This window comes from Fringilla coelebs (genome assembly GCF_963513975.1).
Source record: "Fringilla coelebs genome assembly, chromosome: 2".
Taxonomy (NCBI): Eukaryota; Metazoa; Chordata; class Aves; order Passeriformes; family Fringillidae; genus Fringilla; species Fringilla coelebs.
Genome location: NC_140029.1, coordinates 60,939,860 through 60,956,775, shown reverse-complemented (window position 1 = coordinate 60,956,775; position 16,916 = coordinate 60,939,860). Strand labels below are relative to the sequence as shown.

Sequence of the window (16,916 nt, the reverse complement as noted above, 5' to 3'; positions counted from 1 at the left end):
ACTTTTGCAAAGTCTATCTTCCTTACTAATGAAAAATGCCATTACTGTACAACTTACCCTGTTTTCAACAGCATCAAAACACAGTTCATGTCCTTCCAGATCCTCCAGAAACATTTTTCCTTGCTGATTTTCCCCTGCTTGTACTGCTTCACAGTTCACCTATTTGAAAAACAAGCAGGCTAGCTAGAGGCTAGGGATAACTTCTATTGTTTGTATTTATAGTTGTGAACTTTGTGTCCTTATTTTTTTCCAGTCACATTTGTTCAGTCCCTCAAGCTGAGAACTCTTTGAAGAAGTCACTGTGTCTTGCAAGATGGCTTTTTTGACATTGGAAATGCTCTGCAATGGGAGTGATGAAACAAATTACCTTAATATCCATTATTTTGACATGTTTTGATGCTTCTCTCTTTGCTGTTATCAAAAGGAACATTATATCATTTAAACCCTCATTTTCAAGTCAGGAAATCAGGATAATGGCTTTAGTAGAACTCAGATGGCAGGAAGGTTTGGGAGTAGGCTCTTTCTCTGTTTTCATCTGCTTCACTGTATCAATACACCAGCTACAGTTCAAAAACCTTGAAAAATTCTGCTGGCTAGACCAAAGTCTGGAAAAACATCACAGAAGTTCTGAGTTTTATGATCTATTTCTGTACAAATATAGAAGAATCTTATTGGAAATATAAACTATAGAAGTTCTGCTAGGAGGACATATGGAAAATCTTTACTCTGAATTTACAGCCAGGTTTTCTGTTATTGTTTTTAGTGTTTGTCTTTTTTTTTTCAGATACTACTTTCAGATTTCTTCAGGCTCTGCAGATAACCTACTGATTATGCTTTTCATCTCAGTGTGTCCTCAGTATGCAAATTAGTAGACTGTCATTAGCATTAACTGTAATGTTATTAGGGCATCATCTAATGAGAAATCCACAATGCAGGTGTGCACCAGTAGAAACAACAGAAAATTTTGAATTCTGCCTACGTCCTCAATAAATAAGTGCATTTGGAGATGTGGGGTGTTAGCTTTATTTGCTGGCCACTGTGACATGATGTGGTTCATGAAAGACTACAGTTACCCTGTAGAACCTCTGAGGACTTCCTCTGCTTTGGCTCCTATGGGCATTGATATGTATTAGGTTAAATGCAGTCACTGAGTACCAGCTGAAAGTGAAAAGATCAGTGCAGGTCAGAAAGAGGACACTCTCCTAACTATCCAAGGTAGACACCCTAGAAAAATAGAGTTAATTGCTTGCTTCTTCTGAGACATCCATCAATGAATATGTCCTTAGATTTCAGTGGATTTCTAATCAGCCAGTCATTTCTTGTATTAAAGAGGGTGTCTTTTTGATTTGGATCTAGTCTGGATCCACTAAATGGAGTCTATTTTGCTGCTAAGGCTGTTGCCAAATTGAATATAGCACTTCTGCCTCAGCACAAAGAAATCACACTAACCTCTTGGAAGTCTTTGAAATATCAGTGCAAAGGTTTCCCCCACGTATATATGTCTAATCTTCCTTCAGCTGCTTCTCTGAGGCTGGCAGGTATCATTTTGCATCCCTCAGTGAAAATGCTGTAAAGAGAATATTGAGCTGTTTTCCAGCTGTGTTTGTTTAGGTAGGAATATTTTCTTCTACTTGCAGCACAGGCAGCTATTTGGGATTGTTGTCAGTTTTCTTTTGATATAGATTCCTTGTATATAGTTCTTCTGTAAACGTTTTCAGCATTCACTGTCTTTTATACAAAGATCTTTCTTTAGTGTTCCTCAGAGAGGGATTTTGTAGATAAGTATCTGAACTACCAAACGTAAAATTGCTTGAGATGAGATGAAATTTTTTTTTTCAACTAAAACTACACTCATCAGCTTTTTCAATGAACCCTTAGCAAAAATTTATGCAAAATTTGAAAAAAAATTGCTTTTTAAAATGCAGATTCCCTTTCCCCCCAAAATCTTCTATTTTTAATTTAATATTCAATCAAGTGCCTTTCTCTATATCCTATATGATAAATCACATATCATTATATATAATGGTTGTAAATGAAATGTAATTTTAAATAAATTATAGGATGTTTTTAGAATAGAATAGATGTTTTGCTTGGAATAAAAAGAGGCATTGATATAAATTCGGAGTTATTTTAATCTTGGTGCACTAAAACATAAATATCTTAAAATTACAGTTATGTTAGGTCAACACAAAGAATGTGTCTGATTTTGTTTAAAACAGTGTTGAATGAGCTGCACACCCTGAGGTCTGTCAGATGTCTTCTTTTTGTCTTTTTCTCCTTTTCTGTTAACCATTCTGTCCATACATGTTAGGAACCAATTATTTGCAGCTTTAGATTAAATAGCAAAGGAAATAAAAATTAGTTAATGTCATATCATTTATGGACTCTTGTCTATAATTAATTCATTTTAAAAATTGTGGCCATTTAATACTGTTACACTGGTAGTATATGTGTTGCATCTTCCTTATTTAAGAACATATTTCTGCCTTGGACCCTGTTGCTATTCGCTCTGCTATGAGTGGTTAGGATCACCCAAGTGTATAAAAATGTTGATAAGGCTCTGTACACCTGAGGGAATCCTGCCTATCAGAAATGTATCTCTCCTGTATTCTTATTGTCTCATTTTAGGTGGTTTGGGATGTTTTCATTTTGTCTTAAGATAGATTGCTTCATCTTCCAGGCACAGTCTTTGGCTTCTGGTGTGCAGAAAAGAACAGGGCACCAACCTCGGATGGAACTTCTTGGTAGCACTCAATGTAATTATTGTTATGCAGATTTTAATATTACATGATACATATAATTTTTTAAGTAGGGACATAATAGCCTTCAGAGGTGCATCTCTGTTTTTGAACACTAAAAACCTGCATTGCATTCCTACAGGGTAAATGGACAGTTACCTTCACTGCTCCTATGTTTTGTGTCTTGTTTTGTTGGAATTAGTTATTTTTTAAACTCTAGTAGGTTAATCACATAAAGGTTACTTGCTTTTGTGAGATGTTGTGGCCCTTTTCATTTCTCCTATTTGGCTGACCCTGTAGCAGGCATCTCTTGCTGTCTGTAGCCCCACTTAATAGCCTGAACTCACCTAGGAGTACAGAAAGAAGTTCTCCAATTAGGCTGCAGTGAGGCACAGAAAATAGTCAAGCAGCCTTTCCAGATAAGCCTCAGCTTGATCTGGGTCAGAGTCCACATTTCAGTGGGGGAATACACAGGCCTCATGTGCCCACTTGCACAGCAGCTCTCAGAAGTTTTTTGAGAGCTGGAATAGATGATGAGCAGCAGGTGAACTACTGCTCCCGAGTCGCTGTGGAAATTTGAGTACATCTCTGATGGTCTCCGTTCCTGTTCTTAGGGAGGCAGTTTCTTCCTAGAATTTAGTGTTACATTTTAAAAAAACAACAAAAGGCATAAATTTTGTGAGAGTCTAACTGGTAGATGTAAGAGAGTACAAATGACAGAGAAACTTTTCACAGGTGCTGCAGTGACAAGACAAGGGGAAACAGTTATAAACTGGAAGAGGGTAGGTTTAGATTTGATGTAAGGAAGAAATATTTTAGGATGAGGATGGTGAGACAATTGCACAAGTTGTTCTAAATAGTCTTTAGAAGTCCATTCCAACACAAACTATTTAATTTTGACTTGAGATTTTTTTCGGACTAGTTTTTCTGTTTGTTTGGCCTCTTATTATTTTTTTTTAATTCTTTATTTTATTATAGCTTGTTGGCTCTTACAAAAATAAAAACTTTCAAAAAAGTACTTCATCCTCTTATTTGCCCATTGGACTCATTAGTGCAATTTATTGAGGGTAAATTTTGTCATGTAAGGATGATTACATGCTTTTCAGAACAATTTAATTTGATGTAACAATAGTGTAGCTCTTGCTAAGTCTTGCAGAGATTCTGTAAAATATCCAAATTAAGCATAGTAACCAATCCATGTCTGTATTTGAATAGTAGCTGACAGTACTTTATTTTGAATAATGCATTTGCACTACTTTAAAATTAGCAAAAATTACCTGAAATGAAGGTAGATTTGTCCTACCAAAGATAAAACATTTTTATTGCCAATGAAATATTATGACATTCTACCTAATTGCTGGTATAATTTCACAAATGTGCTGAATCATGTTATCATGGGGAACAGGGGACTCCTTATCTGCAGAAGGTCTAGTCAAGAGGTGCCTAGTATTAAATGGAGTTAATATGCAATTTCATATAATTTGGAGTTTAACCATACTGCTGTTGTAGGTGGGCGAAAAAGAATTCTGTGATACCAAGCCTGAAATCATTTAATCAGGAATGTAAATCAGTTATGTGGTTCAGTTACCAAATGTTGATAGAACCGGCCATAGTAGATTGTTGTTTCTTAATTACAGCTGCTCTGTAACGTTGTTGTGCCACCAGGTTCCAAGAAAGAAAATAGCATGGTATGGCAGTTTGCTATGCCAAATGACCACTGCTCCTGCCAAAAATAAATACTACCAGGAGTGGGTTCTTCTATAGGATGATAGCCACATCCCTAATTAAGGAATGCCACCTTTCCCTATATGTATTTATGTTTAGATAACTTATTTAAATAATGTTCCTACTACATGCTTTATAGCCTTCTGCCTTTTGCTACACAAATTTTAGCTTATATTGCAAACCGTGCAAGTCATTTGGCAAATGTAATTTCCATCCCTGCATACTAATCGATTTCTTCACAAACACCTGCTATCAGTTATGATAATAAAAATGCCATTCTAAATTGAAAAGGGGCCAAATGGAGCTTCCTAAGGAAATGACTTAAGTGTCTTTCAATGCCTTTAATGCAGTAATGTTCTTGTAGTGCCAACACTTTTTTCAGCATTTGCATTTTATATAATTTTTTTCTATTACATCATTTTTCTGTCTAAATGGTTCCTCATAACTGTTGCTGTGAAGTAGTTCATAGCAAGGCTGGAGAGAAATTTCTGTGTTTCCTCTCTCATGGGACTAAATCCAGCAACACTACATTGGGAAAATTCCTTAGCACAGACCTGATTGGAACATCTGGCCACTGAGCAAGTATAAATACTAAATGGCTGTATCAGTTCCTATAACATCACTGGGAAAACGTTGTAAAGTTGGTGAGTGCCTTGCCCTTGGACTGCATGCCAGTTTCTTCCTAAAATATAAGCCTAAATTTAGCAGCCAGATTGCAAGTAGCATTTGAATTATCCAGGGTCACTTTATGGCTTCTTCCATCCCAGGAAATAACCTTCCAGCAACAATCCTTGCCAGAACCTAATCATTTTCAGCTCTGCTGGGTGTTGTCTCAGCTTCAAAATGTCTCACTGGCGTTCAGCTGTATTGTCATCTCTCCAGACAATGTCCTCTGTATTATTTGAAAAGAAGCAACCCGTTTCACTGATTTTTTTCACATTTTCATTTTCTCTTAGCTCTAGCTGCCCAAGCATACGCGCTGAAGGAAGAGAACGACAGTCTCCGATGGCAGCTGGATGCTTACAGGAATGAAGTGGAGCTCCTGAAGCAGGAGAAAGGACAGCTCTTTCGAACAGAAGAAAGCCTTACCAAGGACCAGCAGCTGCAGTTCCTACAGCAGACAATGCAAGGCATGCAGCAGGTATTGCTAAGGAAGAAAAGAAAAAAGAAAAGGTCTTCTGTTTTAGAAAAGTGGTACCATGGGGCTCTGCTGTACTCAAGACTATTCATTAAGGTCCTGATTTCTTTTCAGAAAATCACAGGGACTTAGATGGGGGAAGAGGGAGGAGAGTTTGTGCATACATTTAGGCCTAGTCGTTTGAGGAATTCATAAACTGCAAACCCATTGATCATTCAAGAAAATTCTTATGCATTTGCTAGTTATGTGCAAATTGCTGTGTTTCTCTTCTCACCTAATCCAACTGGCCCTGATATTGTACAGAAATTTTTTTTAGATTGTCTAATGTATCATAATCAATGCTCTGTGGTGTTTTCATTTGCATTCATCTGCATCTTTTTTTCTGCTATTGTTTGAGAATGACTGAGACATCAGCGTGCCCAGACTACTCTCCTTAACTTGCAAATTGTTAGCAACATCAGTGCTGTTTCAGGAACTATTATCATTTATGCTGACCCATGGATGTAACCTTTTCATTCAGACAGTTTTTAAGTGGTTTAGTGCAGCAGAAAAGCTTTTTCTCTGACACCAGTCAACGAGAAACTGCACTGTCTCCCTGCAGGGGCAAAGGGTGTCAGTTTATCATAATTATTATCCCTTATTTGTTAGTGTGCTCCTGACACTGTGCTGGGTGAGTCTTGGCAAGCACAGCCAGACTGCTCCCACTGCGTTGTCTGACGTGTCCACAGGCACACGAGCAGCCCTCCCCCAGCGTGCATGTGTGCAGCATCTTCTCTGCCCAGGCACTTGTGTTCAGCTGGTACGTGACAGACCACAAGGGCACTGGCTCAGCACAGTGCTGGGCTGTGCTCCCAGCTGGAGTGGAGCTTCTCAGCCTGGCACTACGGAGGTTAAGTTTGCTTCCTTCGTCTGCAGCGCCGCTCACGCTCCTCTGTCACCCCTGGTTATTAGATTCCAGAAGGGGACAAGTTGTACCCACTTCAGACTGTACTAAGCTGCTTTTGTATGGCAGAACCCAGGAGATACTCATTTACACATGAGCTGCCTTGTTGGGTTAGGAATTGCATGGCTGTCCTGGTGCCCATCGAATCCAACAAGTCTGCAAATCCCAGCTAACACCCAATAACAAAGCACAAGGCAACCCTACACACATATTGATATCAACACAAGCCCTTTAAGCCTGCAAATTTTTACAAAATCAGGGTGATTTATTGTATGGTGGAATAATTCTGGTCAAAATACTTTAAAAGTTGAAAATAAGTAATTGATAATTCAAGAATGAAATCCTTCCCAGACTTCAAAATGAGGTCATTGCTCAGAAATACTAAAGGTTTCTGTATACTTTAGATAAGCTTGAGGTCTGTTCACAATCTTATCCTTATATAAATGGATACTTAAATATCACTGGTTTTAATAAATTTAACACCATATGTAAAAATTGTGTTGCATTTAATCCTGGTGCTAATTCTCCATTAAAATTAGTGAAAAGGAGGCATAAAATACTACTAAATAAAAAATCTGGAGCCCTAGCACCCATTTGGCATTATTAAAATTTTCTGTCTGGGGTCTGGATGAAGTATAATCAAGTCTGTAGAATATAAATAGATTTTTATTGAACTTCAAGCAAATGCTAATAATGCAATCAATAACACTGAGTTACTGACTTATCTCTCTGTTCAGCTGGCCATGGACACTGCAGTCCCTTTTCCTCTGAGAGTTTCTGTGTTCGTGACAGTTTTGCTGTGAGGTTCTCAATTTTTCTAGTTTACCGTCTCAGGGTCAGACCTGCTTGCTCCCAATGGGATATAATTAGAGATGGCCCAAGGAGCTGGAGAAGACACTGCAGATAATCCAGTCTGACAATATGCTGAGGAGAGCAGCAACACAGAAGCACGGGAGGTGAAGTTCAGAATATTTGGTGGGAAATTATCAGTCAGTTAAGCAGCTGGATGATGGTTTTGGATTTCAGTAATTAGCCACAATCATGACATCCCATAACCTTTGTGATTTTCATGCAGTTAATGCATGAATATGTAGAAATAAACCTTTGATTTAGGTAGACTCAGTTTTATCTCAGCTTGGTTTTGTAAGTGTTGAGAGATGACAACCCTAGCTGAAATCTGTCAGTGTAGCAGGTGCTCAGCATCTATGGAAATCAGTCTCACTATAAAATATTAAATATATATCCAGGACTTGAGTATAAATAATTTAACAAGAAGACCTGTATTCCCTTTTATCCTTTTGTATATATTAAAATTAATTTCAGACAAGGTAAACTGAATGCCACTGAATTCCTGAACCCTTCATATATGTCAGCCTTGAAAAACATATTTCTCCTTCTTCTTTTCTCCTCGTTCTTCCCTAGTCTTTCATAAACTTCTTCTGACTCTGAAAACTAGAGAACTAAAGTGATTTGAGCTGCAGCCTGAAAAGCAGATTTATCTGAGAAAAATTAGATGCATTTTCAGAATCGAGACATTTTTTGTAAACATATTTGGTGCCAAACAATAGCAAATAACAGACCACCGATGTATTTTTAATGTACTTCTACCATCTGGATGTTTTTCAGGATTCTTCCCTGTGTTTGCAGGACTGATGAAATCAATGTTTATTTTCTCTTCCATCACTCCTACTGATCTAAAGTAGCATCAGGAAAATCACACAGATGTTTGCTTATGAAGTGTACCTTATGGGCAGTAGTAGCAACCTCCTTATTTGCTGTGTCTAAAAAAAGAAAATCCTTTGGACTAATGACATTGAACTTATGGGGTTTTAGTCAACTTCCTCCATAAAACTGTGTCACAGTTTAATTTCATACCCACTGTGAGATCTCAAACAAATGGAAATAATGTCTTGTATCCATGGTAACAAATGAGATACACTTTACCTGATTTTGAGATGGAAATTGAATTAACTTGTCACTGCTGCATAGGTGGTATTGCCTTCAATTTATTTCTATATGAGAACACACATACCAAGATGATCACTTTTTGAATGGCTCTTTTTCCAGCAGTGTTTGGTATGCTCTAAAAAAAGTCTGTGATCACAAGAAAGGATGTTTTAGTTGTAACTATTTTTGCAGCACTTCACAGCACAGCTGTAAGAATTTTTTTAATCTTGCCTCTCTCTCTGAAATGTTTCATCAGATACATGACTATAGGTAATGCAGAAAAGATCACCTAGAACTGTTGCTTAATGGTTGAATTTATAAGCCTCAATTTCAGTGGGTATACAATTTCTCTAAATTTTAACCATTTAGTTTTAGCATATTACATGTGGAATAGCAAGCAGAATTCTTTTCAAAAAAATCCTCAACATAATCTTTCAGCCATTCCAAGAACAAAGCATGAAAATTATACTTTCATTGTATATTGTCCATCAAGTATAATTCTTGAAGAAATGCACTTGCCACCTTTATTTGCCACCTTGCTTTGAAACCAAGGCTCAGAATTTGACAGTGAGTCTCTATTGAATTAATGATGTGGTTCCCAGATCCTTTATACAATCTGTCTGAAACTGATCGTGTTAGCAAGCCTTTGAAAAAGTGTCTGTTTTCCACAAAGGAGATGACACTCATTAGCAGGCGTTGGAGTAAATTTTAGATTTTTACTGGTCATCCAGGATTGTTCATGAACCACTTTCATATCAGTGCAATGTTTTAAGCCTCAGGTTAATCCTGAGTCTACAGAGCACGTCCTTTAGCATGACTCTAATTTAACCAGTTAGCTCTGCCTTTTTTGTCAGGCTTAACTGGCCAAGGTGTGGGGCCGTGCTTGTACAGCTGTGCTGATTCCTGAGCTGGTACATTTGCCAATGGGCTGGTAATTTTGCATGGTGCTTCACTGCATCATGTAAATGTAGGATAATGTTCTTTCCTCTCACAACTCCCCAGGCATGATGGGCTGAATTTAGCTCCTGCAGGCAAGGGTGTCATCCACAAATCCCCATTTAAACTGTTCTCCATAAATGTTATGTCCAGGAAATGTATCCTAGTGCCTACAGTTCTGCTATTGCACATGCTGAGATGTGCCATTAAGAGGCACCTCATTGCCCCCATCCCCTGAGGGGCCTGAGTCACTGGCTGGGCTTGGACCATACTCCCAACACACAGTGACAGCAGAGGCTGTCACCCCCTTCGCTGGCAGGGGTGCATTAAAGCCCAGCCACGGGGTTATTGCAGCAGCAGGGGATGCACCACAGTGCCTCTCTTAAAATTAGTGCTCAAGCTGGAAAGCCAGAACAAAGGGAAGAGTCGTGTGTGGTGGGTGTAGGGCTGACATAAAGGCTGACACGCTGCTGTGAGTGCCAGCTCAGCTCAGCGTGTCTCAGCAGGAGACTGAACATGTTCTGGCCCTGCTGATGACCCACATGGGTGTCACTCTGATGCAGTGTGATAAGAGTCCACTTTGGTCTTCTCTCCTTTTTCTCCCTGGACAATACCAATTTAACGTGAATTGCAATGCAGATTGTGAACCTGAACACTCAGAAGTGAGGAGCTGCCAGAAGCACTTCCTGTGTGTTTTACTTGGTATACCTCAGAGACCCTTCCCCACTTGGTGCTGCAGGCAGAGAGTACACAGTTAATCATCACCTGTTCAGTACCTTCCTGTCCTTGCTGTTCAATATGCAGCTCAAGGTCTTTCTGCAAAGGCCACATTTCTCCTGACATTTCCTGCCTACTGAGGGCTTTCTTTTGCAGTTTACTAATCATTTAACATGTAAAATAAATAGCACATGCATCTGAGACTGATACGCCTCTTTAAAGAACTCTGATAAATGCCAGATGACTAGCAATCATAAAATCACAGAATTATTTAGGTGAGAAAGGACTTTTAGGATCATCAAATCCAACAATTAACCCAGTATTGCCCAGTCCACCACAAAGCCATGTCCCTAAGCTTAGCATCTGCATATCTTTTGAATACCTGCAGGGATGGTGACTCCACCACTTCCCTGGACAGCCTGTTCCAAAGTTTGACAACCCTTATGGTGGAGAAATTTTTCCTAATATCCAGCCCTACACCTCATTTCAGGCTTTCAGTGTTCATGCAGGGTAGGACTGTTTTGTCTGTGATATGCCTCACTTTTGTGGTTGGGAGGGTAGGAATTGCTGCTGGAGTGCATTGCAGCTCCCTCTTTACACTCATTGCTCCTTCAAAGGTGGGTGGTCAGGGTATATCTTTGGTGGTGCTGACTGTGAGGAGCACACATTTTCCAGAGTGCCACCACTGGGAGACAGATTACACCCATTTTATCTAATTGAGGTGGCACAAGAGGCATCTATCAGCTTTTTCAGCAAGACACGTACCTGTAAAATATAGTAACTCTTCTGAGTAGAAAATCCAAAGGTAACTATGCTGCCTTTGAAATTAATTGGATTTCTACCATCCCCAGCCATTAAAGCAGAGCCAATCCATTTTCAGACGGAGCTAGCAGTTTTTTCTACAAACAAAGATAGCACTTCTCAGGTCTTTCCTTCCCCTTTTATCATAGCTTTTTGTCATATTAGTAGTAGAACTGAATATTCCCATAGTCCACGCTGGTTCAGTGTGAGAGCAGGGACAAAAAGAACATTTCTGTGCAGGAAGTTGTAACAGACAGTACGGCAGGGCTTCATGAGGCTTTTTTTCCTCATCAATTTTTTAACCAATCTGCCGCCTATTAAGTTCCAATAAGGCTCAGCTGGCATTGAGGTCTGCAGGTCTCAGATCCTTCACATGTGTTGTTTACTGTCACAGCCATTCTTTTCTGTCACTTACAAACATTCTGAAATGTCAGAAGCTACAGACACGGATGCTGGTGGCTGAAAATTGCTGAATCTGGTGCTGTGTAAGTGCCATGGCCATTATAACAATGATATACCTTTAAATATACAGGTTCTAGTGGCAGTTTAGTGCTGAAATTAAGATCATTGTTGAATAGATGGAGCATGTTATGGCTATATTTATTAATACAGCCTAAGTGCAGAGGAGATTTATAGCCTTTTTTCATTCCATCTACCCCTTGCTCACCAAACATCTATTCAGCATACAACCCAACCAATGTACTTATGCACAGCTATAAACTGATTCTTCTCCAAAGCAGCATTAAAGAAAAATAACTATAAGAGATTAAAAAAAAAATCCCTTTTATTTGCACTTCACCTGGTAAATAAACAGACCAGAATAATTATGTTGGAAATGCTTTTAATTGCAGTATGAATTCCAGTTAGATCTTTTTTCTTTTTTTTCCTGTAAAAGTGGTGCTTGAGTAGTAATGGTAGTACTGATGACCTTAAAGGGAATGGATACAAGTTAAGTGTGAGGGACTGGACCCAACATCCAGATGCTCACTTCTATGCCTGTTCCTTCTCTCCCCCAGTGGCTGATATTTGAAAACTGGTCAAGAGATATATGATCTCCCAGGAGAGAGAGAAATGTTCCCATTCATCTTGTCTTAGTTCACTTGGGCTTTTCAGGGCTCTGTACTGTCCAATCCGTGTTTAAACTTCCAAATAACACTTACTCTTTTGATTATATTAAAAAAAAAAGGAGCAGCTGGCAATTAAGTGCTATTTATTTACCAGATCTCAGACAAGCCAAATGGCTTCTCTTCTCTGTTTAACAACCTTTCTTTATTGAAAGTAGTGTTTGATTTCCCACTTCTGCAACAATCACTTCAATATTAGGGGAGTGTAAATAAGGGCCCACAGATACTTTAGGCATATTCCCCACAGCTGTTCTAGTTGTCAAATGAAGGAGAGTAGCATCTTTTTTCCTGCTAGTGCTGGTAAAGCTAGACTGAGATTGGCAGCAAGAATAAACCCTTCATAGAGAAATAATTGGGTGCACACATTTTATTTACAATATGAAATAAATCAACTAATATATTCATTAGCATGGTTGTGTAGTCTGGTGGTGGTAAAGGACAAATCTTTTAAGTTTTACAGTCCAGTGATCTTACATGAATTTTTTAAAAGATCCTAAATACTAGCATTGGCTTGCTGATTAGAATTTCCAATTGTGTTTGATGCTATCAGTGCTAAGAACTCTGTTTCCATTACTAGGAATTGTGTTTCGGTGGAAATTACACTGGGTAAATTGATTCTCTTCCATAATATTGTTCTTCTAATTAAATTTTTATTCCCCATCAAAAAAAAAATATTTTTTCTTGAATGGAAAATCAAAATATGAAAGATCTGTTTTGGTTTGTTGAGAAAAGGCATGCTGTATCATGCTCATTTTCAGTCCCATGGAAGAAGAGATGGGATCACACTGCTCAAGTGCCATTAACTGGTGAGGAGTTACCCACAATGGATAGTACAGGTGAAAGGCTGGAGAAGAAGCTCTTGTTATGACTAGATGATCACATCTTTCTTTGGCTGTGCATCATGCAAGGTGCCAACTTATTGCCTTGTAGGACAGATATGAGGGCAGTGGGAACACGGCGCTCATTTGGGATAAGCCCTCTGTCTTTGATCAGGATCAGGATCTACTCACCTGCTGTCAGCAAAGTCAGGGCTATGTGATAGCTCAATCACCTCATTTACCAAAGAAAGGAGGGAGCTTTACTGATGAGGTACAGTGGGTTTTTGTCAGGCTTCTCCCTCTCACAGGCCACCACCAAAATAAAGGACCTTGCGTAATTTGCTGTGAAACCCAGATCCCAGAGAGGGTTCCCTGATGCTATAGAGCTAAGTGTCTTACTGGTATATTTAAATTCTGAGATGAAGGATTCATTCTGTAACATTTCTTTTCTTCATTTGCTGCAAAAGTCCATAGCTGACTGAGGACACATTCTCTTTCTTAATGAGTAAGAGGTATACTTGAAAATTACTTGGCAGAGGAAAGCTGTAGACTGTCTCTTAAACTGTTCATCACATCACCCATGTTCTCCTGTGCTGCCCAGCCCTTAGCACTGCCTCTTGTAGCTGGTATGGCTGAATTGCTAAGCCTCACAGAAAAGAAAGGAATTTGAGAGCTGATTCTCTGATATCTATCAGTTGTTCTCTAGAATCCTATAAAAACCAAAGTCAGAAGGTACATCTAAAGGTCAGGTACACCTCTCCTCAAAAGAGGGGCATCTCTGGAGTCATCTCAGTTTTGTTCAGGACCTTGTCCAGCTATGGTCCCAGTAACTCCAAGGGTGGAGAATCCTCAGCTTCTCTGAGCCCTTGCTCAAGAGGCTGGCCACCCTCACTGTGGGATATTTTCCTGCTGTGTAATAAAAAAAAATGTTTCTTGCTGTCTATTTGTCCTCAACCCTTACTCAAGAAAACCACCACCTCTGTAACCTCCCTCTAGGTAGTTTCAGTGTGTCTGTGTCCATCTGCCTTCTATTTAGCTTTATTTCTTAGAATACAGGCCTGCCTGCAACGACTCTGAGCACTGTAGAGCTGCAGCAGGACCTCTGGAGTCTGTCTAATAGCAGGGGAAGGGAAGCATGGCAAACACCTCCCTAAGGAAGCTGGACTGATTTGTGCTTTAGTGCCACCACGTGCATTCCCCATCAGGTGCATGTCCAGCTCCTTGGCCCCCTCTGAGGGGGTTAACCTGCAGAGCAAGCATGTTCAGCATGGCCTTTGCCTCTGGCCAGAGAGCCTGGGAAACTCACTGTGCAGGTGAATGCCCATCAGACAGGACCTGGGCTGATCATCCACGTGCGCCTCTTTACCAGCCCTCTTTCATCATTGGAAACCCTATTATCCATCCAAATAATGTCATCCATGCAGCCAGGGACACAGCCAGTCCCTGAGAGCTGGCAGGGATGGGAAACACTGCACTATTACACTGTGTTTCTTTTTAATCCCAAAAAAGCCCAAACCCACAGCCATACTCTTTATTTTAATAATGCCTTGCTGCAACATGGCTAACTTCCTTGAGGGCTCATTTATAAAGCTTCTTTGACTTGTCTTTCACATTCTCCTGTTTCCTTGGTGATTTGTCAGGCCTCATCAGCATCTTGTTACTAATGCATATTTGCTCAGCTGGGAAGTCACTTTCTCATTATTCAAGCCTGCCATGTGCTGGCCATTTGTGATATGAAATCTTGTCTGTCTTGCAAAAAGAGAAAGACACTCTTCCAGACAGGCCATGGGAATACTGGGAGAGGGATTTGTATTTTTATTTTGCAAATGATTGATTTCATTTTAACTCATTTTTCTTTTCCTCCTACCTAAGGAAGATTCTGAAAGGAAACGTTTACCATCCTTCCCCTCTGTATTTGTTAACAGTTTCTAAGAATTTCAAAACATTCATTTCCTTGCGATTTTTCTCATTTTCCATTTGGCAAACTCTTAACTTCTTTTTATTTATATAAGATGAACTTAGAAAAGACGGAACAAGGTTTTACTTGGGGAAAATGGAAAAATATAATAAAACATCAGAAATTGCTATCATAAGTGAGTACTTTAATTTTTAGGTGAACTCTGCAGTCATTTGAATGCCTGTGGTTCAGATCTTTGATTCTTGTGTAGTTTTGGGGCAAGTATTTTGCACAAGTGAGTTCTGCTTCCCAGGGTTACTGTTTTACATCTATGCCTTGGTTTGTTTTGGACAGAAAAAAAGTAGCATTGACTGGGATTCAGCCTGCCTATTTGAGACAGATAAGTTCCACCTGCTTTTTAGACACTTAATGAATCTATTTTTCTTGTATAGGGATATATTTGCTATAGATAATAAGTGGAGAGCAATATGAGTGTGTTTCTCCTACACATTATATGAGCAGGAGAATCCAGTTTGCCTGAGTTCACTGAGTGTTGAAGATGGCCATTCAGCCGAGTTGGCTCAGTTAACCTGTGTAAGGGCATCCCTGATTAAGTGATACACTGATTTCAGAGACCTTTAACAGAGATCATCTCTGGACATTCTGCAGCTGCTCCATAAAGGGGAGAGTCTGTGCCTCCTTCCTGTGGCTGAACGGGCTGGGTTTGCTAAAACTGCCTGCGCAACCTCTGATCATGTCAGGGCTCCCACCCCAGAGGTGCTCTTTTGTCTGCTCTTTCTTACTGCCCTTTCTGTAAGACCTCTGTAACCTTTTCATACTTCATTTCAAGCAGCTGTAGAGAAAATCATAAACAAAATAGCAGGGGCAGGACCATTCAGCAGTATAACTGCTAAACTTGTAGAAAATGCTGGTTTTCCTTTTTCATTATTCTGTCAGCCTTACAGCATCCTAAGTACAGCCTTAGGCCCTTCCAGTTGCTTCTGATCTGCCTGCCTTTTCTTTGCATGAAAAGTTGTTGGTTTCATGCTGGAAATCATGCTTTCCTTATGGGATCCTTGTTTGTCCAACTAGGCTTGGGATGCGACCACACTTCTAGGTATGTCCATATTTTATATTCAAATCCACACTGCCTTTTGGGGAGCAATGAAGAAATGTGGGCAAGGAGGAGGAGAGGAAAGAGGAGTATTTCATGGCAGCACAGTGCTACACAGCAGCAAGCTATTACTTTCCCTTTAGGACTTCTCATATATTCCGAGGCAGTGTGTGCTGCTCGGTTGTTAGCATTCTTGGCCACGCTGGCACTGCATTGTACACAGCCTGAGTAATTCAGCTGGCTTCAATAATGCCATCTATATTTAATGTTTCAGAAGCTGTGAAGATTGGTTTAAGATGGTAATTTTCTGTCTGTGCTTTTGAGATCTATGCAATATGGGTGGTACTGAACTGTCTCTGGCAGAGATTCAGCATTGGAGTCTGATGGGGGGAAAAAAAGGCAAAATAAAACACACACCCTCTTTCACCCCACATTTTGAAATTAGCTACCTGCTTATTATGTACAGAGAGGATTTGGTGGTCACTAAAGTAAGAATAGTGATATCTACCATTTCTGTGCAGACCAGTTCCAGAATTGCCACTGGAAGCAAGGTCTTGCATTTTTTGGGGGGGGTCTAAAATGCATTGATTGATCTCTGGACAGGCAACCAGGATGTTAATTCTTTCTGGCTGTCCCATCTCCTCTCTGGAAATACCAGTAAGAGGATATTAGTGATTTCTGCCGGTCTGATCTGGTCCTACTACATAACTCCTTCTCCTAGGATCAAGCTAGCAGCCGTGGAGACAAACGCTTTTGGTTGCATGTAGACCAGCTGAGCTTCCAGGCTGCTACTGGTGGAGCTCTGCAGGTGTCTCTCTTCAGGATCATCAGAGCTGTGATGAGTTCTGTATTGTGTTTTTCCACTTCCTGACACTTGCATTTTGGTTCAGGGAAAAGACACTTCCATAACACGCACGGCACCCTCACAGACCCAAAGAATTGCAGACTGGAGACATGGAATAAAACAGAAATATGAGCCAGGTATTTCCTGGCTGTATAGCCATGAAATCAGTTCTTT

The 16,916-nt window shown here is 39.8% G+C and overlaps 1 protein-coding gene across 2 annotated transcripts in view; it reads left to right on the top strand.

The window, feature by feature from the left end:
• Positions 1-16,916, top strand: part of ENOX1 (ecto-NOX disulfide-thiol exchanger 1) — a 356,320-nt gene that overhangs the window by 307,759 nt on the left and 31,645 nt on the right. For both annotated transcript variants that reach the window (XM_084226361.1, XM_084226360.1), the window contains one exon: positions 5,420-5,604. In XM_084226361.1, coding sequence (XP_084082487.1) covers positions 5,420-5,604 — 185 coding nt within the window. The remainder of the gene's footprint in view (positions 1-5,419; positions 5,605-16,916) is intronic.